The 23723-nt window shown below is 38.6% G+C and overlaps 1 protein-coding gene across 1 annotated transcript in view; it reads right to left on the reverse strand.

Moving 5' to 3' along the window:
- Positions 1-23311, reverse strand: part of cacnb3a (calcium channel, voltage-dependent, beta 3a) — a 44164-nt gene extending 20853 nt beyond the window's left edge. Inside the window, exons 1-5 of the mRNA XM_063015128.1 lie at positions 23222-23311; positions 19474-19566; positions 2972-3091; positions 1678-1800; positions 325-440 (exon numbers count right to left, since the gene is read on the reverse strand). Coding sequence (XP_062871198.1) covers positions 325-440; positions 1678-1800; positions 2972-3091; positions 19474-19566; positions 23222-23302 — 533 coding nt within the window. The 5' untranslated portion in view covers positions 23303-23311. The remainder of the gene's footprint in view (positions 1-324; positions 441-1677; positions 1801-2971; positions 3092-19473; positions 19567-23221) is intronic.
- Between the last annotated feature and the right edge of the window lie 412 nt (positions 23312-23723).

A 23723-nucleotide genomic window follows, 5' to 3' on the forward strand; every position in this document is an offset into this window, starting at 1 on the left:
ACTGTTGTATATATTTGTTCTTTCTTATTGTTATTTTTCTTTTCTCTGTAACTGAGATTTGGCAATACAAATGTCCTTACTTGTCATGCCAATAAAGCTACCTTTGAGTTTGAGTTTTAGTGATTTAGACCAGGGTATCTCATAAATGTTCATGAAAATCACAAAAACCTAAATCATAATTTTAAACAAAGTCTTCAATACTAAAAGGGATATGTTTAAAAATAAAGTAATTACAAAATGTAGATACAAAGACTAAAAACACTTAACACAATGATAACTAAAGTGGAACTAAATCAACACTCAAACAGAGAAAGATTGTTTTACCTCTGTTTCTGCTCCTGTTTCAGTCTCATGGCTTCCAAACGAAGAGGACTGGGTATGAAGCTAATGTCAGCCCCCTCTTTCACCAATCTTCCAATCCACCAGTCATTATTGTATTTCTATAAAAACATTTTCTCTTTAGACATGTTATACACAGAGAAATAGCTACATATCTGAAACAGATTTAAGTTTATGCAAATGAAAATAAAGGTATTAATGATGTACTACAGTGTACCAGTCAAGTACAAAATAATACTATTGATACTGATTATGTTACACTACATTTGCAATGTTTACTGTGTTTTTGTTGGGTGTACACAAATACTACAAATCTATGGATATTTAAAATAGCAATAGTTTAAATATCCAGTTATAACAATTATACAGTATACAGCAGTTAAATGTTTGTGTCATTAGGTTTCCTGATTAACCAGCCATCCACTTCTTCCTCTTTTGCCTTCAATTTGTTAAAACATAACTACCTTTTCCAGTGACCTAGAAACTAGACTGAAAAAAGAGATTCACACCAGCAATGTGCACCACAAATGTGATGTTTGCTTTGAGAGTGTTGATGGAGAAGTAGTGGTAGAAGTGATTTGTGATAGAAAGCTACTAGAGGCACTCGGGTGGCACAGCAGTATAGTTCTCTAGCACACCAGTGCTAGAATTCTGAACTCCACGGTTTCAATTTCAGCTCTGATCAGCTGGGCGCCCAGCTAGAGGGCACAATTGGCAGTGCCTGCAGAATTGGCCTTCAAGTCTGATGTGTGGGAAAAGACGCGACTAATAAGTGGGCGGGGTCTTCAAACGCTGTGCAAGGACCCTCATTAGCAGCGAGAGGGTGCCTGTGCAAAAGTGGAGAAGCATGGAGATCAATGCATGTCTCTCTGTATGCGAAATCCGGCCTCAAGTGCGAATCCACCAAGGCACAAGCAAAACAGAAGGGGTCTAGTGACTGCGCATGTGTTGGAGGGGGTGTGGGGCAGGTGAAAATACCCTTCTTGGACTCAATGGGGATTCCCAGCAGCGGAAGACTAACTGGCTAAAATCATGAGGAAAAGGGAGAAAATGCTTCTACAGTAAAAGGAAAAGTTTACAAGACAGTAGTCAGACCTGCTATGTTGTATGGCTTGGAGCTGGAGGAGGCAGTGATAAAGATGCTGTGATTCTTGTAATGAGGATGGACAAGATTAAAAGTTTATTAGAGGGACAGTGCAGGTATTTTAAAAACAAAGTAAAGGGAGACAAGGTTGAACTGGTTTGGGCATGTGCAGTGGAGGTATGAGAGTCAAATTGGGAGAAGAAGACGGAGCCAGAGCTACTTACAGTTATGTTTTGTGGATAAGTTTTGCTCACCTCTTTAATGTGCAGAAAATCTTTGGTTTCAAAGTTAATGGCAGCACCCTGAACAGGACAGTCCTCATCCAGAGCGCCACAGTAGTTTACATTTGTCTTCACTGCAAAAGCCACAGGTTTAGACTGCAAGAAAAAAAAAAAAACAATGCAAGGCTTGGTTAGACAGATATGTACACCAGATTAAAGGTTAAATTCTCACAGGAAAGCGCTAGCATTCCAGTGTCCTCAAATCTGCATTATATAAGTAAAAGACCCTTACACCCCCACACACACTTTCGCCAACATGTCATACAGTATTTCATTGCCTGTAACTTGCAATGATGTAAAAAATTATTTCACAATAAACTTACTTATTAGAATTTTTATTTTGGGTTTCACTGACATGCTACAATGCCAAACCACAAAAAGTTTGAACAGTATGAAAAATGCAAATGAATCCAAGATATTTAATGTTTTGTCTGATCAACTTTTTATTTTATTTGTAAATATACATCCATTGCTGCATTCCGGCCTGTATCACATTTGGGGGCATTTGGGGGAAGTTAGAGCAATTTAGGGCTAGTAATGAGGTATATGAGGTAATAAGGTAAAAATAATAATAATAGTGATTTTGAAAAGGTAATGTCAACAGGTAATTGTAATCATTATTTGTTACGAAAGCAGTATTCACCTAAAATTGAGTCTTTGAGAAGCAAAGATGGACATGGGAAGATTATTGAAATGTTGAAAAATAATGCTCTTCAAAGAAAGATTGGAAATTATTTGCATATTTCTTCCTCTACAGTGCATAATATCATTAAACAGTTCAAGAAATCTGAAGGAATAAAGGTGCAAGTAAAGGCAAAGGTGCAAGCTTAAACTGAACGCCTGTAATCTCCAATCTGTCAGACGGCACTGCATCAAGAACCGCCACTCAACAATAGCTGATATAACCACATGGGCAAGGGATTACTTTGTCTAGCACTATAATAGAGTTACATTCAAAAATGTCACTTAAAACTTTACTGTGCCAAAAAGAAGCCTTATGTTAACCAAGTCCAGAAGCGCTGTTGAGTTTTACTAAAACGGACCATCGCACAGTGGAAACATGTGATCAGATGGATCAGTGTTCGAGATCTCCAGACTGTTATCAGCAACCAAGTCCAAAAGCCAGGGTACGAGGCTGTGTCAGTGCCCTTGGCAAAGGTAATTTGAACTTCTGTGATGGCAACATAACTACAGAAAAGTACATTGAAGTTTTAGAACAACATTTTACCAGACAAGAAGTAATTTAGAAAATTTTAAGAAGCAAGACCTTGGCTCTCTCTAGCTGTAGCTGAGCATGGCGCTCTGTTTCATGCCGATACGCCTCGCGATCCTCCTCTGCTGACAAGTCGGAATCTGAAGGTCTGCTTGTATATGAATCAGCTGAACCCTGCCAAACACACAAATTGAAAAAGTTAACCAAAAAAACAAAAAGCACAGGAGGTGACTGACAAATACAGAAGAATAATTAAGAAAAACAGCGTTTTATCAACAGACGGTAGAATATTTTTTTCTGTTAAAAGAGCAATGTTATTTCAAAAAATCACACTGTAAATCTTATATTGAAAATGAATTGTAAATCTTATATTTAAAATGAATTGTAAATCTTATATTTAAAATGAATTGTAAATCTTATATTTAAAATGAATTGTAAATCTTATATTGAAAATGAATTGTAAAGAGCCTAGTGTCTTGAAGTAATAAATCACGGTCTGGTGAGTAGGTATACAGAAAAAAGTCAAATAAACTGCAAACAACTGTTACTGAAATGAAAAGGAAAAAAAAAAAACTGCAAAAAAATTAAAAAGCAAAAATTAAACTTTAAACTAAGTTCAGGCACCAGGCAGATTTATCAGCCAAATTAACATTTAGAATATTGTACAGATAAATAACACCAAAAAAATCAATTTCGTTGAGTAGGTCAATGCTGCACTGTCAAACAGATTGCAGAAAATAGCAATTTAAACAAATAATACGGAATCTGTCGACAAACCAATCACCAAATGGCCCCAAAAGAGAAACAGTTCATAAAGAACTCTGAGCTCACAAACATTGTTTGTTGACTTCCCTACTTAAATTACAAAATGTTTTGTTTTATTTTATTAGTGTTTCTAAGTACCAAAGTACCAACTGCCTCTTTTCACCTGCACGAGGCAAGTTCATATGTAGATCAGCCTTGTGCATGGAGCACTATTCCTCAATTCTGCGCAGGCGCCATCAATCTGCCAGCAGAGGTCGTAATTGCACCAGTTATGAGGAACCCTGGTCCGGCCTAACCATCCTGTGAACAACAGCCAATCATTGTTCATGTGGCCATCCAGCCCAGCCGTATGGCAGAGATGAGATTTGATACAATGTATTTAAAATCCCAGCTCTGGTGTGTTAGTGTGTGTTTTTACCGGTGCGCCACTTGAGTGGCGTGTTTCTAAGTTTTGATAAGTAATATGACATGTAACGTGTTTCTGCAAATCTTATCATATTTCACATTTGTTTTCCACTTCAGTGCATAAGAAATGAATTTGATCTAAATCCTAAATCTGATTCAGGTTCAGAAACAGACTCTAAAATTGAGAGTGGTGGGGACTCATTTCATGAGGGAGGAGATAGCACAGTATGGGTTGAACAACCTACATTGTGTTGAAGGGAACTTAGCTTAACCTGGTATTGAATCATTTGATTTGCTGACATAGTCATATGGGCACAAAGCTTCAGACAATTACAGTTCACAGTTGACAAAAAAACTGTCAAAAATTATTTCTTTACTTTACTAAATTGGCAGATGTTCAGCAAACGAAATCTGCCAAACATGTGCGTGATTTTTCTGTGGCAAATGCTCCAAAATAACACCAAAACTGTGCTTGGTTTGTTGATAAAGTGCTATGCATCCTCAGCATAATATATTACGCTGAAGGAAAGTTAGCCTGAAGAAGAAGCTTTTTGCGCTTTCAACCGCAAAAATCGCAAGCCCAATGCAGAAAAGTGTGCGGTGGTCTAACTAAACTCGCTAAAAAACACGGTATTCCAAGATCTCTGCGATTAAGAAGCATAATGAAACAATATGGAAGTAAAGGTTTTGCCGCGTCTCATGCGCCCTAACTAAACTCGCTAAGGAATACGGTATTCCAAGATCTCTGCGATTAAGAAGCATAATGAAACAATATAGACGTGCAGTATCCATCGAAGGGAATGCTGTGGAAGTTGTCAGGAGCTACAGATACCTAGGGGTGCAACTGGATGACAAACTGGACTGGTCAGTGAATACTGACACTCTATACAAAAAGGGACAGAGCCAACTCTATTTTCTTAGAAGGTTAAGGTCCTTTAATGTATGCAACAAACTCCTGAATATGTTCTACCAATCTGTTGTGGCCAGTGTTCTTTTTTATGCGGTGCTGTGCTGGGGTGGCAGCATTAAAAAGAAAGACGAAGCAAGACTGGACAAACTGATTAGACGAGCTGGTGCAGTGGTAGGCATTGAACTGGAACCACTGGTAACAGTGGCAGAAAAAAGGACACTGTGTAAACTCTATTCTATCATGGACAATGTCAGTCACCCACTGTATACAGTGATTACTAAACAAAGGAGCATGTTCAGTGACAGGCTGCTGTCTCAGAGCTGCTCCACGGACAGGCTTAGAAAGTCATTCGTACCCAGAGCCATTAGGCTCTACAACTCCACCAGGCAGGGACGGCTGACTGTAGCTAAAGAGTGAGGGTTTCTAGTGTAGCCATGTGTGTACTTACTTGTATGCACTTGTATGCATGTGCATGTGCAGGTGTATATATATATGTATGTATATATGAATATACTGTATGTGTGTATGTATTTGCATATGTGTACATGAGTATATATGTGTATGTATTTGCATGTGTAAATATGTATGTACAGTGTATCACAAAAGTGAGTACACCCCTCACATTTCTGCAGATATTTAAGTATATCTTTTCATGGGACAACACTGACAAAATGACACTTTGACACAATGAAAAGTAGTCTGTGTGCAGCTTATATAACAGTGTAAATTTATTCTTCCCTCAAAATAACTCAATATACAGCCATTAATGTCTAAACCACCGGCAACAAAAGTGAGTACACCCCTAAGAGACTACACCCCTAAATGTCCAAATTGAGCACTGCTTGTCATTTTCCCTCCAAAATGTCATGTGATTTGTTAGTGTTACTAGGTCTCAGGTGTCCATAGGGAGCAGGTGTGTTCAATTTAGTAGTACAGCTCTCACACTCTCTCATACTGGTCACTGAATGTTCCAACATGGCACCTCATGGCAAAGAACTCTCTGAGGATCTTAAAAGACGAATTGTTGCACTACATGAAGATGGCCAAGGCTACAAGAAGATTGCCAACACCCTGAAACTGAGCTGCAGCACAGTGGCCAAGATCATCCAGCGTTTTAAAAGAGCAGGGTCCACTCAGAACAGACCTCGCGTTGGTCGTCCAAAGAAGCTGAGTGCACGTGCTCAGCATCACATCCAACTGCTGTCTTTGAAAGATAGGCGCAGGAGTGCTGTCAGCATTGCTGCAGAGATTGAAAAGGTGGGGGGTCAGCCTGTCAGTGCTCAGACCATACGCCGCACACTACATCAAATTGGTCTGCATGGCTGTCACCCCAGAAGGAAGCCTCTTCTGAAGTCTCTACACAAGAAAGCCCGCAAACAGTTTGCTGAAGACATGTCAACAAAGGACATGGATTACTGGAACCATGTCCTATGGTCTGGTGAGACCAAGATTAATTTGTTTGGTTCAGATGGTCTCAAGCATGTGTGGCGGCAATCAGGTGAGGAGTACAAAGATAAGTGTGTCATGCCTACAGTCAAGCATGGTGGTGGGAATGCCATGGTCTGGGGCTGCATGAGTGCAGCAGGTGTTGGGGAGTTACATTTCATTGAGGGACACATGAACTCCAATATGTACTGTGAAATACTGAAGCAGAGCATGATCCCCTCCCTCCAGAAACTGGGTCGCAGGGCAGTGTTCCAGCATGATAATGACCCCAAACACGCCTCTAAGACGACCACTGCTTTATTGAAGAGGCTGAGGGTAAAGGTGATGGACTGGCCAAGCATGTCTCCAGACCTAAACCCAATAGAACATCTTTGGGGCATCCTCAAGCGGAAGGTGGAGGAGCGCAAAGTCTCGAATATCCGCTAGCTCCGTGATGTCGTCATGGAGGAGTGGAAAAGCATTCCAGTGGCAACCTGTGAAGCTCTGGTAAACTCCATGCCCAGGAGAGTTAAGGCAGTTCTGGGAAATAATGGTGGCCACACAAAATATTGACACTTCAGGAACTTTCACTAAGGGGTGTACTCACTTTTGTTGCCGGTGGTTTAGACATTAATGGCTGTATATTGAGTTATTTTGAGGGAAGAATAAATTTACACTGTTATATAAGCTGCACACAGACTACTTTTCATTGTGTCAAAGTGTCATTTTGTCAGTGTTGTCCCATGAAAAGATATACTTAAATATCTGCAGAAATGTGAGGGGTGTACTCACTTTTGTGATACACTGTATATGGGTGTATATGTGTATGTGTATATATGGCTATATTGGCCTCATTGTGCAATATTGTCACGTCACTTTACTATTTAATAATTTAATTACTATTCAATTTTTACACTAGCAATATACCTCATGCATCATTACAGTTACCAGTTATTCATTTTATGTTAATCACAAGAAAGACTCGGTTTTATTTTTATTTTCTGTTTGCTTTTGTTTTGTTCTGTTAATTATTTGTTGTACTATGCTACTGGGGCTTTAATTTCCTTCGGGATCAATAAAGTATCTATCTATCTATCTATCTATCTATCTATCTATCTATCTATCTATCTATCTATCTATCTATCTATCTATCTATCTATCTATCTAACATCATGCTAGTGCTGCTGTGGTACCATCAAAGCTTTGCACACTGTACAAACCACCTTTTTGTTTTGTGCCAGTTTTAAGTATTCCCAAATTTTTGATGATTTGGGTCTTGGAAAATTTTTAGCTTTTCTTTGAAAGCTCTCTACAGGTGGCCTCTGACTGCTGCAGACAGCATTTTTTTAATACTGCGCTTAATGATGCCAACCAGTGACTGGACCAAATACGACTTAGGTCTTGCATGCAGCAAGTAGTGCTGAGGGAAATCATATAAACGGTTATGAATGGAAACATTGTAGAAATAAAAAAAGATCATATATTTTAAAAACAATGCATCGACTTAAAATATTGAATGTGTCGACGTCATCTACTAGGTCGACCAATCGCGGCAGCCCTACTACCAATGCACAAAAATTTACCAAAGAAATGTGTTACAACCAATGTGTAGAAAGTATTTCTTAAGAGTATAGTGGAGTGATGTAATAACAATTAAATTTTCTTGTTTTATAAGACTTTAAATTGTGGCCTATAGCCTACAAAACTGAATACACACTTTGCCATTGTAACACTCTCTTTTTGGTACATTCTATCTAATTTCTTTTCCATTTTGCAGTCTCTGTTCTAAAAGCATGATTTTTCTGACACTGACAATAACCAACAAAGCTGTGGATCTATGTGTGGAGACAGGAGTCTAGAATTCCCCAGATTATGTAGTCATAAATGTATTTTCAATAGTTAGGTTATCTGGACCATGCTCTTACAATAAACGAATGAGACAGAGATCACTGTCACATCTGAAGGTGGATAAAGTCATGCAATGTATTTACAGGCCAACTACAGTCTCTACTCGAACTACATGTGATATCCTTTATAAGCTAATGAATTAATTACATTAAAAAGCTTGCTAAAATTATCTTTTTCTCAATACAGTTTGCTCTAGACTTTTTTTCCCAGAAGTTATGCCTTTGGAAACAGGGTTACTACAATAATAATAATCACCACCAACTACAATACAGAGTTACATGCACAAATGCCACTTAAAAATTTACTGGGCAAAAAAGAAGCCTCATGTTAACCATGTCCAAAAGCGGCGTCAACTTCTCTGGGCTTGGAGGCATCTAGGACACCGTCCTTGACGCTCGCTCTGGCTGCACGCTTTCTGTCTGCTCTCCGCTTGCTTTTAGTTTTTAGTTATTTTAGTTATTTTTTATCTTTTATTTCTAAAATATAGAGCTCAATCAGCAGACACCGACAATAGATCGGCTGGAAAGGCACAGAATTACAGAAATACATTACAGAAATACATTAAACTAGACATTTAGTTAACAGAGTTTTCCACTAGCCGTCAGACTAAAAAACTCGGGCACAGTTATCAGGACTACCATGGCTCCTATCACTACAGCGGGTTCTTCGTGCTGCTCCAACTGCTACAGACTTCTATGGAAAATCGCTGTGCTGGAGACAAAAATGCTCACAATCCTACCTGGAACGGAGAGGAGAAATGGTTCCAGATCACTCAAGGGTGAGTCAAAATCTAACACAGAACAACCAGCTAAACTAAGGCTAGACAGCTTAACAGACTTCCCGAAGCTTGACAGAAGTCAATCAAAACAGGGGAACAGAAACGAGCCATGTGAGAGAATAAGTCGGTGGCACAAACTTGGAGCAAAACCAAAAGCACAAAAGCAGCAGGTGGCTGTCTTAATGTCTTCCACGCCAGACTGCTCATCATGGGCTCGGAAAGCTAAAACTATTCCAAAAGCTAGCACAATTGCACCCCGTGGGAAAATAGCAGGGTCGCAACAAAAACCGATCCCTTTGCTGAATCGTTTTGAACCGCTCAGAAATCTGATCGAGGTTACCCCCAGCGGTAATGGTAACGAATCAAAACCAGCGAAGCTGACTATAAAAGGGGTCTCAAAGCGGGCTAGCAAAAACACGAGGCTGATTAAGCAGAGGCCCTCGCCTGACGCAGAGAACGCGCTGAAAACTCTGATCGTCGGTGACTCTGCCATCAAGAATATAGGCAGCAGATCAATGCTAACATGCTGTCTCCCGAATGTGACTGTCTCGGAATTAAATGAGGAACTTCGCAACATTCTCTTCCAGCATGGAGCGATCGACCGAATTATTCTGCACGTGGGCAGAAGTGACATTCGCAGAGAGGAGTCAGAAATCTTAAAGAACAACTTCACTGAACTGTTTAATACACTTGAGAAGCTGACTGCTCAGAAGTTCATCAGTGGACCTCTCCCAGCCCGAGGATCTAATATGTTTTCACGGCTACTCAACCTCAACACGTGGCTAAGCAGAACCTGCAGTTTGAAAGGTTTGGATTATATTGACAATTGTAATCTATTCTGGGGGCGCAGAGAATTTTTTTACCCAGATGGCACCCACCTAAGCAAGACTGGAGTGAAGGCACTAAAGGACAACCTCCATTTTGCTCTTCGCCACCCATCTGCTTCTTGGACTGACTCGACACAATACGTGCATCCTCAACCTCCCTCACCTGCCTTCAACCATGAAGGACCATCAAACATACAATCCCCATCACTGGAGAACACATCTCAGGCTGAGTTTCTGACTCTTGATGAAAGCTATTACGACCTTCATCATCAGGCAGTGACACAGCAGTCAACAGCAGAGACATCACAGTCATCCTCCAATTTCTCTCTCTCAACAACATCACCTCCACATATGGATTTCACAGAGAAAATGGAGAAACTAGTGTGTGTTGGGACTAAATTCTCACACCATCTCAGCCAGTCCACAGGTTTCACCCAAAAAGCCCAGGGCACCCCCTCCCCTTCCCCCCCTTCCCCCCCTTCCCCGTGCTCTGAGGCCACTTCAGCACCATCAGCAGCAGCCTTGTACTTCATCTCTTCTGGCTGTACAGAGTTCAGAATGTTCAGCGAGTGCTACTGATAGCGGCTGCAGAATACAAAACAATGATAACTCGTTGTGATGTGTTCAGGGTCCTTGCTATAGCAGATATGATACTGACAACAGTTTGGAGAGTAAGCTTGGACCCAGTATGCCTGAAATGTTTTCTATTCCTGTGTTGATTAGAAATAGAAAGAATAGAACGCATTCAGCATATCAAGTCAACCAGTCTAACCTCTTACCTGTACCACGACAACCTTGGGCTGCCCCAGAGGCTCCTGTGGTTCCTTTAAAGCTAGCTCTGCTTAATATTAGATCTCTAGCCAACAAATCATTTTTAGTGAATGACATAATTCTATCCTACAGTTTAGATTTTCTGTTTCTAAGTGAAACATGGTTAGCAGAAGGCAGCAGTACTACTGTTCTTAATGAAACAGCACCAGCAAACTTCAGTTCTATGAATGTGTGTCGAAGTGGTAGGAAAGGTGGAGGAGTAGCTGCCTTATTTAAAGATGTATTCCAGTGCAAAGAGACTGTGCTTGGCAATTTTATGTCTTTTGAATACCTCTGTTTTATTTTGAAGGGTACTCCCAAAATTTTATTTTTAACCATTTATAAACCTCCAAGATACTCTGCACATTTTATAGATGAATTTGCTGAACTACTGTCAGTTATCTCCACTGAGTACAGCTTTTTCATCATAACTGGGGATTTTAACATCCACTTAGATAATAACAAGGACAATAACACCAAAGAACTTTTTGGTCTTTTTGACACGTTTGGTCTATTGCAACATGTGAAAGGGCCTACACATACTCGAGGGCACACTCTGGATCTAGTTATTTCTAAAGGTCTTAACATTGCTTCTGTTATGGTCAAGGACTTGGCCCTCTCTGATCATTTTTGTGTCTTCTTTGAAATGCTGATCACTCCAGATGCTCAAACTAGCTCTGTTTCTGTTAAGAAAAGGTGCATAAATGAAAGTACTAGTTCTCAGTTTATGGAGGCCATAGCTATATCACCAACTTTAATTGCAGAGTCAGTTGATGAACTCCTGGATAACTTTAATGTGAAAATATTGACTGTCATGGATGTGGTTGCCCCGGTAAAAGTCATGAAAACGTTGAGCAAACAGAAAGCACCATGGCGTAACACAATGATGGTAATAGCTCTGAAAAAAGAATGCAGGAGAGCTGAACGTAAGTGGAGGAAAACTAAACTTCAAATCCACTATGATCTCTATAAGCAAAGCCTTTGTAGTTTTAACTCGGAGTTATGCAGGGCTAGACAGCTGCACTTCTCTAAGATCATTAACAGGAACATCAACAACACCCGCACTCTATTCAACGTGGTCGACAAGCTTACAAATCCTCCAAAACGGATCACACCAGAACTTCTGTCCACAGAGAAATGTAATGAATTTGCTCATTTCTTCTGTGAAAAAATCAAAACTATTAGACTGGCCATCAACGCCACTCAGTCAAACGATGAAACCATGCCGCCCCTACAGACACCTAAAAATAACATGACTATTATGTCACAATTTAATACAATAGACCAAAAAACTCTGGAGAAAACAGTTCAGCATCTTAAATCATCGACATGTTGTCTCGACATGCTGCCATCTGAATTTTTTTAAAACTATTTTTAACTCTGTAAAAACTGATTTGCAACAAATTGTTAATGGCTCACTAGCATCAGGCGTTTTCCCAAAGTCACTGAAAACAGCTGCCATTAAGCCACTCCTAAAAAAGAGAACTCTGGATGCGTCTGTGTTAAACAACTACAGGCCGATCTCAAATCTTCCTTTCATAGCTAAGATCATTGAGAAAGTTGTTTACAATCAAGTCAGCAGTTTTTTTAATTCCAGTGGTTATTTTGACAAATTTCAGTCAGGCTTTCGAGCTCAAAACAGCACTGAAACGGCTCTCATAAAAGTGTTAAATGATCTACGGCTGAATACTGACTCGGGTAAAATATCAGTTCTGGTTTTACTGGATCTTAGTGCTGCCTTTGACACTGTAGATCATAGAATATTGCTGGATAGGTTGGAAAACTGTGTTGGACTTTCCGGAACAGTCCTTAATTGGTTCAGGTCTTATTTAGAAGACCGGAGTTACTTCGTCACTATTGGCAGCTGTGAATCTGACAGGGTGGCTATGACATGTGGAATCCCCCAGGGATCAGTTCTCGGACCTCTTCTGTTCAATCTTTATATGCTGCCATTAGGCCAAATGCTACAGGCTAACAACATTGATTACCATAGTTATGCAGATGACACACAGATATATCTGGCTCTCTCACCAGATGATTACAGCCCAATAGATTCACTGTGTCAGTGTCTGGAGGACATCAATAACTGGATGAGCCAGAATTTTTTACAGTTAAATAAGGACAAAACAGAGATTGTGGTGTTTGGCAGCAAAGAAAAGAGGTCTAGTGTCAGTGAGCACCTCAGTTCCCGGGCTCTACAAACCAAAGACCAAGTCCGAAATCTTGGCGTTCTAATAGACTCAGATCTTACATTCACCAGCCATATTAAAACCATCACCAAAACAGCCTTCTACCATCTTAGAAATATAGCCAAAATCAAGGGTCTAGTGTGCCAACAAGACCTAGAGAAGCTGATCCATGCTTTTATCTCCAGTAGGGTGGGCTATTGTAATGGTCTCTTAACTGGACTTCCCAAAAAGACCATTAAACAGTTACAGCTCATTCAGAACGCTGCTGCTAGAGTTTTAACTAAGACGAAGAAAACTGAGCACATCACTCCAGTTCTAAAATCTCTACACTGGCTTCCGGTTAGTTACAGAATAGAACTTAAAGTGCTGCTACTGGTCTATAAATCACTGAATGGGTTCGGCCCAGAATACATCTCAGAAATGTTTAGAGAATATAAACCTAGTAGATCTCTTAGATCCATGGACTCAGGTCAGCTAGTTGAGCTCAGAGTCCAAACTAAACATGGTGAAGCAGCATTTAGCTGTTGGGCTGCATATAACTGGAACAGACTGCCAGGAGATATTAGATGTTCCGCAAATGTAGAAATGTTTAAATCCAGGTTAAAAACTTTTCTTTTTTCTTGTGCCTATGATTGAGCTCGAAATTTTTGCTATTACCCTATTTCTTTTAGTTTTTCATGCTCTTAATAATTCTTTTTATAGAATAGTGTACATTCTAAATTGTAGTGTATATTTTACTATATTTTCTTTTAGTTTTCATGTTTTAATTGCTTATCTCTCTTGTTTTAATTTCGTATTTCCCAAATTGTAGGGTATATTTTACAATATTTTCTTTTAATTTTTCATGTTCTTAATTTTTATCTCTCTTGTTTGAATTTCATGTTCTTAATTGTAACTAAATGTTTGCAAGAAGTCTTTCTGAGGTTCTAGATCTCAGGAATGTTTTAATGCTTTTAATTTTTCCTTATGTAAAGCACTTTGAATTGCCACTGTGTATGAAAGGTGCTATACAAATAAACTTGCCTTGCCTTGCCTAGGATGGACCATCACACAGTGTAAACGTGTATTGTGGTAAGATAAATTAGCATTCCAGATCTTTGGACGCTGTGTGCTCCGGACCAAAGATCCAGACTGTTATCAGCAACAAGTCCAAAAGCCAGGGTCTGTCATGGTATGGGGCTGTGTCAGTGCCCATGGCAAAGGTCATTTACACTTCTGTGATGGCAGCATTAATTCAGAAAAGTACATTGAGGTCTTAGAGCAACATATGCTGCCTTTTCCAAGTATGCATTTTTCAACAACACAATGCAAAACCACATGCTGCACACATTACAAAGGCATGGCTGTGAAAGAAGAGGGTACGTGTACTGGACTGGCCTGCCTGCAGTCCTGACCTGTCTACAATAGAGAATGTGTGGAGAATTTTGAAACGAAAAAAGTGACAACAATGACCCCAAACTGTTGCACATCATAAGACGTGTTTGCAGGAAAAATGAGACAAAATAAAAGCTGAAACACTAAATCACTTGGTATCCTCAGTGCCAAAACGTCTTTTAAGTGTAGTGAAAAGGAATGGCAACATTATGAAGTGGTAAATGCTTTACTGTTCCAACTTTTTTGGAATGTGTTGCAGGCCTGAAATGCAGGAATGGATGTTTATTAATAAATGAAATTAAGTTGACCAGAAAAAAACATATATCTCAGGTTCATCCTGTCTGCAATCAAATAAAAGTCAAAGTAAATGTAAGAAACTGTGGGGTTTTTTTTCCATTATTTGCATTTTCCATGTTGTTCCAACTTTTTCTGATTTGGGGTTGTACATTTTAAGAGAGATTTAATAAATGTGGTACTTTTTCCAATAGGAAACCCTGCTGAGTTAGCATGATATGTGGATGATACATATGTAATGCAGAGGTTATGTGCTATATTTGGCGAGAGTAGGTGTGGGTGAGAAGTAAGCCAGAGGCTTGTTGTATCTGATGTTGGTAGGGAGAAATAAGGTAAGGAAAGGCAAAAACAGCAGTACACAGTGCGCCTATCCATTGCAGGTTCTTTTTTTTTTGTGGTGGGGCAGGTGGGGAGGGATGTAATTAAGGGGAACTGTCAAACAAAAGTGAACAATAAAACCAACATTGCCTCTGTCCTAACTTTTTTTGGAATGTGTTGCAGACCTGAAATGCAGGAATGGAGGTATATTAACAAATTAAATTATGTTGAGCAGACAAAACATGAAATATCTTGGGTTTAAACTGTCTGCGATCGAATAAAAGTCAAAGTAAATGTAAGGAACACTGCATTTTTATTTTACTTGCATTTTCCATACTGTCCCAACTTTTTTTTTTTTTGGGGTTGTATATTCTAACATTATTATAATAAATAATGTTATAGGACACTACTGAAATGTACAGGAATGTGTAAAATATTATGCAAAACAAAACTCCAAAAAAGTTTTGTCATTTTGTATTTAGAATTTAGAATTTGATGCCTGCAACGTGCTCCAAAAAAAGGGACAGAGGCAAAACAAGAGTAAAAAGTTACAGCTTTCACAAGAAGCAGGTAAGGGAATCATGACTGGGTATTAAATGAAGATACACCAAAGGATCAGTCCTTACAAGCAGTAATGGGTCTTACCACTTGATGCCAAACTTCAGAGAAGAATTGCCAGGTGTGAAGGTACCATTGACGTGGAGAAGTTTATTGGGATTTTGGGGAGACACAAGCTGTCACCAAACTAACATCTTTTCCAGGAAAGTCCATGACTGTTTCAGCAAGACTAGGTCAGGCCTCATGTCGTAACACACTACAACAGTGTGGCTTCATAGACACAGAATGCATGTGCTTGACTGGCCTGGCTGCAGTCCAGATTTGTCTTCTATTAAAATTGAATGGTGCAGCATGAAGAGGCGAATCAGACAACAGTGACCAGTGGACTGCTAAGCAGCTCAAGTTATTTAAAAGAAAAGAAAAATGATTATGGCCTAGTGGTAAACATGACTCTGTCCCAGCTTTTTAGTGTGCTCCAGGTATCCATTCATAAATTTGTTTATATTTAACAAACAGAATTAGGTTCATTATTAAAATCTTTTGTTTGTCTTTTTGTCTGTTAAATAAAGAAACAAGTGAATTAACAAATTCAGATTTTAGTTTTTATTGTATTTTTACAAAGTTTGTAAATGGAGTTTGTAAATGGAGTTTGTAAAAGGAAGTCGAAACACAATAGAAGAGAAGTCACTTAGTGTCACCATGAGATTCGATGGCTACAAAATGCCTCCCTAAAAAAGTGGAAGCAAGCAAAAATATTTACAATGTCTACTAAAACAACAAAAATACTTCAAAACAAAAAAAATTAAACTGAAAAAAGAACAAAAATTAGCATTGTGGGGAAAAAAAAAATTAAGTCACAGGGCACACTGTGTGTGTGTGTGTGTGTGTGTGTGGACACCTGACCATAAGCTTGATGGTCATTCTATTCTAAAACCAATAGCATCAATATAGACTTGTCCCTGCAAGCAATTACAGCTTTCACTCTGTCTGTGAGGCTTTTCACAAGATTTTGGAGTGTTTGTTTAAATCTCTAAATTGACATACCAATTTATAGAAATGGTATTCCACAGCTTTAAGGTCAGGGCTCTGTGGGCCACTTAAATGTGTTTACACCAAGTATTTATAGAACTTGTTTTGTGCAAAGGGCCATGGCTATGCTGGAATGCCAGAAAGTCTGAAATAAACATGTATTTTATACATTTCTTTTTGCACAACTTCACTAAATCACTAAAACACCTAAATTTGATAATTAGGATGGGTGTCCACATACTTTTGCCTTATTTGCCTTAGTCTTAATTCTGGTTTAACTCAAAAATAGACACTCACTTTCTTCTATATTTGTCTCTGGAGATATACCACAGGCCTGATTTTGTCAGCTCTAAATAACGACCTGAAACAGTGCTTGCACAGCGCAGGGTATGTGAGGAAATTAACAGAAAGAACACACCAGATTTTTTTTTAATGTTTAAAAAATTTCCTGCCTGTAATTTTATTCATCTATTATTGTAAAAAATGCAGTCAAGAAATGAATAAAACAGTATACTGGGCACACTGGATGTTTAAAAAGTATACAAACACAATCACACAACACACACACAAGAACTAATCTTACCTTGCTAATAAGTGTAGCACTGGACTCAGACATTAAACTTAACTGCTTTTTACTACCTAGTTCACACTACACACACACTACACACACACACACACACACACACAAACACACGGTACTTCATCTCAGTGTTTATGGGCTGTGTGAATCAGTAATGCTGGTGCTGTCTGCTGTTTGACAGCGCTGCCATTTCTCATCCTGCAGTTAATGCAGTTGATTTTAAAGATGCTCTACCATACTACATATCCATTTACTACACACCTTCCCTTCATGTTCCATTTATTTTTTGTTCACTGAATTTTAACTTTTAACAGTTTAAAAATCAATAGTTTACACAAAGTTATACTGTCTATATTTGATTAGCACTTGGGAATTAAAGGAAAGGATGGAAATGGAATCAGACGAATTAAGAGTAGTTTTTAGCAAATCATACTGGATTGTTGCTGTAACCATAATACTGCAAAAAAACAACTCTGTAACCCTGTCTAGACCAGCAATGGTAATGACTTAGAAAAAATTTATTATTTGATTAATGCTGTCAGTTAAAAAGGACATTAAGATTTAAGATTTAACAGAGTAACCTTCTACGTCTTTTTAACACCAACAGTTGATCAATGCTTTTGCAGAAAAACGATCTGTGACAATAGCACATGCTTGCAGGTAATCTACATGCTCCACCACTGATGACGCATCCTTGGCTCCTAAAAACTGGTGGAAACAAGGGCCAGTGATCTTAAAAGCACCAAGGTTCGAGGAAGCCTTAACAGAACCAATTCAAGAACCAGAGTTCTTCTGATAGATATCCAACAATCTCATGATGAAGTGTCCAAAAACCTTTGGATTATATAGTCTATGTTCATCTCGGACATAATGTGTCGCTATAAATAATGTGTCGTTATTAGTTGCCCATTTACTAATGATGGTCAGTTCTCAGTTAAAAGAAACTGGCAAAATTTGCATCCTTATTCCAGACTGACAGCATAGTGTGCTGCTTGCAGAATTTCAGCCTACTTGCTAGAAAAGTGATTTATTTAAGCGTGTCTAACATAATTAAACACAATATCCATTACATTTGGTCACTTAGGTAATTAAGTAACTAAGCAATTGCATTTCTACAGTCAATACATAAAATGCTAATTTAAAAATGTCATTTGGTTTGAATATCTAAAAAAAATTTGATGTAACATATCCAACAAAAATTTAAGTAAATATTCGGGTAAATATGCCACAGTGTGATTGAAATGAAAACCTTTAGCCATAAAACCCTTTGTGAACAAGATTAAGTTACAGGGACCCATGTAGGAAAAGCTGACTGTACTTATAAAAGTTGGATCCCTCTCTACCTCCTGTATAAATAAGTCATGATTCACCACAAGTCAGCATAAGCAAGATTTATTTCACAGTTTATAAAATATTAGGAAACTGGAAAAAAATAAAGAAGGCAAGTCTGCATCCTGTCTATGACAAAATATGCCAATGGAGGCACAGAAAACATTCTATTTATCCAAAGGAATAAACGCTACGCTTCTTGATCTAATAGACAGTGTTTCGGAAATATAAATATTGTAATACAATACAACGTAGCCTTAGCCTTGGTATCTGCACCAGCTCATGGCCTACCTAGCTCAGGAGCATGGTGGTATGCAATGGCCATTAGCTTACCATTCAGCTAAATTAGATGCTGTGGCATGCGTGATGGGTTTATGATTAAGAGCAGTACAGACCCCCTATCTTGCACTACTAGCATTTGCGTCCTGAATGCTAGAATGAACAGTCACAGTCAAAATTCCCCATTCTGAGTCAGCACTGCTCAACAGTAGTCATGTTTTGTCAGTGACAGCCTGAAATGGTAATTGCCCCCAATACAACAAGTCAAACAAATTCAATTGACAATTGTGTTCAATTATACTTGCCACATCCAGGATTTTCTTGTTGTAAGTCAACAGTGCTACTAGCTGAGCCACTGTGATGCCGTAACATTCAAATTTTCAGCTAAATATGTACAAGCACAAGTAAATAAACTTAAGTAAGTATAACTTTAGTCAATGAGTGACTCACTAACTGTCTTAGTTTAGTTTTATTTAAGAAGTTATTTTATTTTCTTGGAATCTACATGTTTTTAGGTGCAGTATGTTTTTGTATATTTTTACTGTTAAGCTAAAAAAACAAAAAGACAGTTTTGTCATTACTTTTTTGGCCTTTTTACCAATCTGTACTTAAAATTCCAAAAATCTCAATAAAGGCCACAAATGCAACCCTACTAAAGATTAAAAACAATTAAGGGATCTGAAATCTTAATGAATTAATTGTAGAAGTCATTGTGCCACCGTATTCACTATGGTAAAAATTTAATAAATGATAAACAGTGATTGACAGCAATTCTTACCTGTCGTTTAATGAAGCTGGATGTTGTGTCAGAGGAAGTGCTGCCATCTGAGCGTTTAAATCGACTCTTGCGCTTTGGCAACTTTCTGGGCAACTACAAGAGCAAAGATTGTGTTAGCTTTTAGCTTACTTTAAGTCTACAGATGTATTTCTGTAATTCTAAAGCAAAGTTAATTTTTTTGTCAATGCAAAGTTACTTTATATTTGATGAATTTTTAACAAATGGAAAAGAAAATGTTGAACAAATACATACACAGATTTATATAAAATAATAAAACAATTAGTTTAGTTTATAGCATTCCCTGTTTAGCATTTTTATATTGTTTTTTTGTACAATATAACAAACACTGTAGATGTAAATACTAACATACTCTAACATGAGTATGGTGCTTGCTAGTGCTAACAATAGCGCTAATGCCAACAGTGATTAGTGCTAGATTCGGTAACTGCTAATGTGAGTGACAAGGCTAACACTTATGCTTGGGCAAATAAGGCTATTAACCAAGCTAATTGCTAAGCTAAAATCACTATGCTAAGTTTATACAAGATTATACTATAAATTAAACTACGGCTAAGATAACAACTGTGCAAACTGCTATAATAAATACAGACTAAACAATACTGCCATTAACAAAAAACACTATGCAATACAGTAGAAATTACAATGAGCATATAAAAACGACAGAGCAAAATCATATGGGTGGCACGATGCTGTGCAAGGAATTACTGAACTGGACTGGTATATATGACAGGCTTGGTGAGTTGTGGGATGAGCATCACGTGTTAGTACTGAGATGAAGTGGAGCAGTATGATCGCATAGCCGAGGGCAGAGCAGAGAGCTGAGGTTGTTGGGAACAACTTCATAGAAGTTGCTTCGGAGGTTCGCCTGGGTGGTTTTTCTCTGGCAGCAATCCCTCTGTTCTGCAGGAATTCAGAGGGACTCTTGACTGCCTATGCATGTGCTCCATCAACTAGGATGGTAGGTAAAGGTACTTCATGGTAGATAAAGGTGGCTTCATGCAGGGGTCCAGGAGTAGGGAGAGTAGGGAGACATGAAATAAAAGGGATACTCTGAAGTGGAAATTATTACTTACACATCACACTACTGATGCATTGCAGAATCTTGAACAGGTTCGATGAACCGTGATGACCATGAGTTGGAGGTTCTTGGTCAATAACTATACTACTCTCTGGTGCTTACCTGCAGTTTTGATCTGTTCATTGTTTTTTTCCCATATGGCCCTTGCTAACTGCATATGCACACATTCCCATACCCCCCTCTTATGTCTGAGTCATTCATCCACTGACAGGACATTTCCTTGGCCTAGGGCAGTGGTCCCCAACCACCGGGCGTGGGCTATTTATTACCGGGCCGCACAGAAAGAATAATTAAAGATGGCTAGAAAAGCAGTTTTCACTGCTTGTATTTCGGATGTCTTATTGGAAGCAGCGTCTCGTTGCAGTGAAAAAAGCTCATTTTACGCAGTTTGTAAGCAATATTATTAAATCTTCCTGCCCCCGCCAGTCCATGAAAATTATATCTGAAACCGGTCCGTGGTGCAAAAAAGGTAGGGAAAAGCTGGCCTAGGGTATAATCTAGGAAACATTGAAGGTTGTGAGGCCCAAAGATTAATGTACCAGGGAGTTCTGGGTGTACTCATCCCAGGGCAGGAACCTACTCCAATATTTTTTTGTCTATTCTTGCAGTAGCAACAGAGGTAGTTTCAAGACTCCTGGTTGAGCCTCTTCACTTGCCTATTAAGTTCAGGTTAATGACATTTACCCCTGTTAATCTCATTTTAATAAATCGTTCTATGAATTTAATGCTGTTACTGATACCTTCCCAATGATCCTTCATGTTATCGTTGTCTATAGGTAAGGCCCTACCTAATTCATGGCTGTGAAACTAGCCATTCCCCCTTGAAATATGCAATCTGCTGTGAAATTCAAAATTTAAGGTCTGTGGTTACAGATTTAACATTTTTTATTCGCGAATCGTATGAAATATCAGGCACAATATGCAATATGAGGTGGTCCTAGCAATCATACGGCAATTAAAATGCATTTGCAAGCTGTGATACACTGTTAGAGAAAAGAGTATGTGAAAGGTCGATAGCACCACAGAGATTCAAACCCATTTCTCAGAGGTGGTGAGCTAGCTTAAATGACCATTGCGCCACCTAATTGTCCACTGTGTATATTAAATAACAATAATTTGTTTGTGTCAACAAGATTTTGACCTGGTTTTAAGAAAGAAGTACTACACAATTGTCCAAAACAGTTATGGTCTGATTACATCACAGAATGCCATGGTCAGTTCAGTGCAATCTGTTTACCTCCACTGTGAACTAAATTAACCAAGTGAGGTTAAAAAAAAAAAGCAAGCCAGTAAGGTGCAATTATTTAACTAAGCATATTGACTTTGGCTTGAGATTTTAAGTTTGAGCTACACTGTTATTTAAGCATCTTTATATTAAATGGCATTATTATCATAAAAAGCCATACAACAATACCTGTTCTAGGACAGTGTGTAATAAAGACTCTTATCAGTACGAGCTTTATATTAGTGGTGTGCGATACTGCAAAATTTGGTATCAATCCGATACCAAGTAAATACAGGGCCAGTATCGCCGATATCGATCTGATACCGATACTTTGTACTTACTTTCATGTAGGGAAGAGCAGTGTATCATGATTTATGAGGTGAATGTATCATCAATTTGCTTTTACTAATAAATGATTTTGTGTTAATTAGTTCATCATGTGCAGTGAAAACGCATACAGTTTGTAGGTGAATAAAAAGTAATTTTATTAATGTAATAAACTTTAATGAAGTCTGGGCTTTTTGTTGAGAAACAATTATATAATAAGAAACATAATTCCCCCTCTCATTGCACACTCTGGCTTTTTGTAAAATAAAGTACAGAAAAATATTAAAGAACGTCAATTCTTTTTTCATAGAAAGGTTTTTGTTCATAAACAATAATATATTAAAACTAAATTAATTCTTTTCACTGCACTTCTAATCTGGTTTAAAACAAAGTACAGTACAACATTAAAACTAAAGAACACGTTTTAAAACTGAATCTAAAGTATCAATCGCATCACGCTAGTATCGATCCGATTCCGATAACAACGTTGGTATCGATACTATCGATATTTGGATCGATCCGCCCACCACTACTTTATATCTTAAGCCAAAAGTTCAGATTATGTAAACATACAGCAAAGAGCAAAGGTGCTATGTTATGCCGGCCTAAAAAGCAACCCAACACCGACTACAGAGCTCTATTCCAAACGGTGTAAAATATATCCCTGCTAATTAGTAGTGGATTTATTTCCATTTATTTATATAATGTAATTAGCTGGTCTGAAGCATATATGGCGCAGTAATGGAAGGGTTTGCAAAGCCACAGCGTGTAGAGGCAACCCAGAGGCCTGCGGATGCGAAACCTTAAGCGCAATTGCAGAGAGTGAAAGGAAATCACAGATGATACAGGTTAGTAGTTACAATAGCAGAAGATGCTTTATCGCGCCCCCGTTCTGATAGTCCATCTGATCGTTATGACTGTAATTGCGCGTATTTAATCGAAGACAGTGATGTGGCAAGCGGTATAGTAGCTGAGTTCACACTGGGCTGCTGTCTTCCATACCGCGAACACGGAAAGTACTCCGATTCTGTCTGAACTATTAACAACCTAAAGCCATTTAAATGATGTGAAAAGGCTCTAAAGCCGATTGCCCTTACCTGAAAATAATGCGACTGAGAGGCGCTCTCGACACCAGACAGCGGGTCTGCGGATGTTTTGGACATTTTCACTTGTACCATCTATTTGAGAACGCACAGAGGCGGGTGTATGGAATATTGGAACCGACGGCGGTGCTAAATACATAGAGCAAAAGAAAGAGTGCATCCGTGTAGAACAGCGAGGCTTGTGTAGTGATTTGCTTGTACCGATGCATCCAAAGATCTTCAGCAATGATTTGATTATGAATTGAAAACCTGAATCCAGAACCGACCAGAATGCAGCGTTCTCCGTGTGCCAGTTATGCTAATAACCCCCCCCCCCCCCCAGTTATTAGCATAACTGGTACAGTAGTCACAGTGTTGCCAAAGCATTAAAAAGACAGATTCCCCCTTGACTGAAAAACTAATCACAGTGTCCTACAACGGCGTCTTAATATTTCGAGAATAAAGTCGTAATACTTCATGAAAGCGGTTTCTTGCAAAGTGTTATTATACTAACAAA

This window comes from Trichomycterus rosablanca, chromosome 19 (assembly GCF_030014385.1).
Source record: "Trichomycterus rosablanca isolate fTriRos1 chromosome 19, fTriRos1.hap1, whole genome shotgun sequence".
Classification (NCBI taxonomy): Eukaryota; Metazoa; Chordata; class Actinopteri; order Siluriformes; family Trichomycteridae; genus Trichomycterus; species Trichomycterus rosablanca.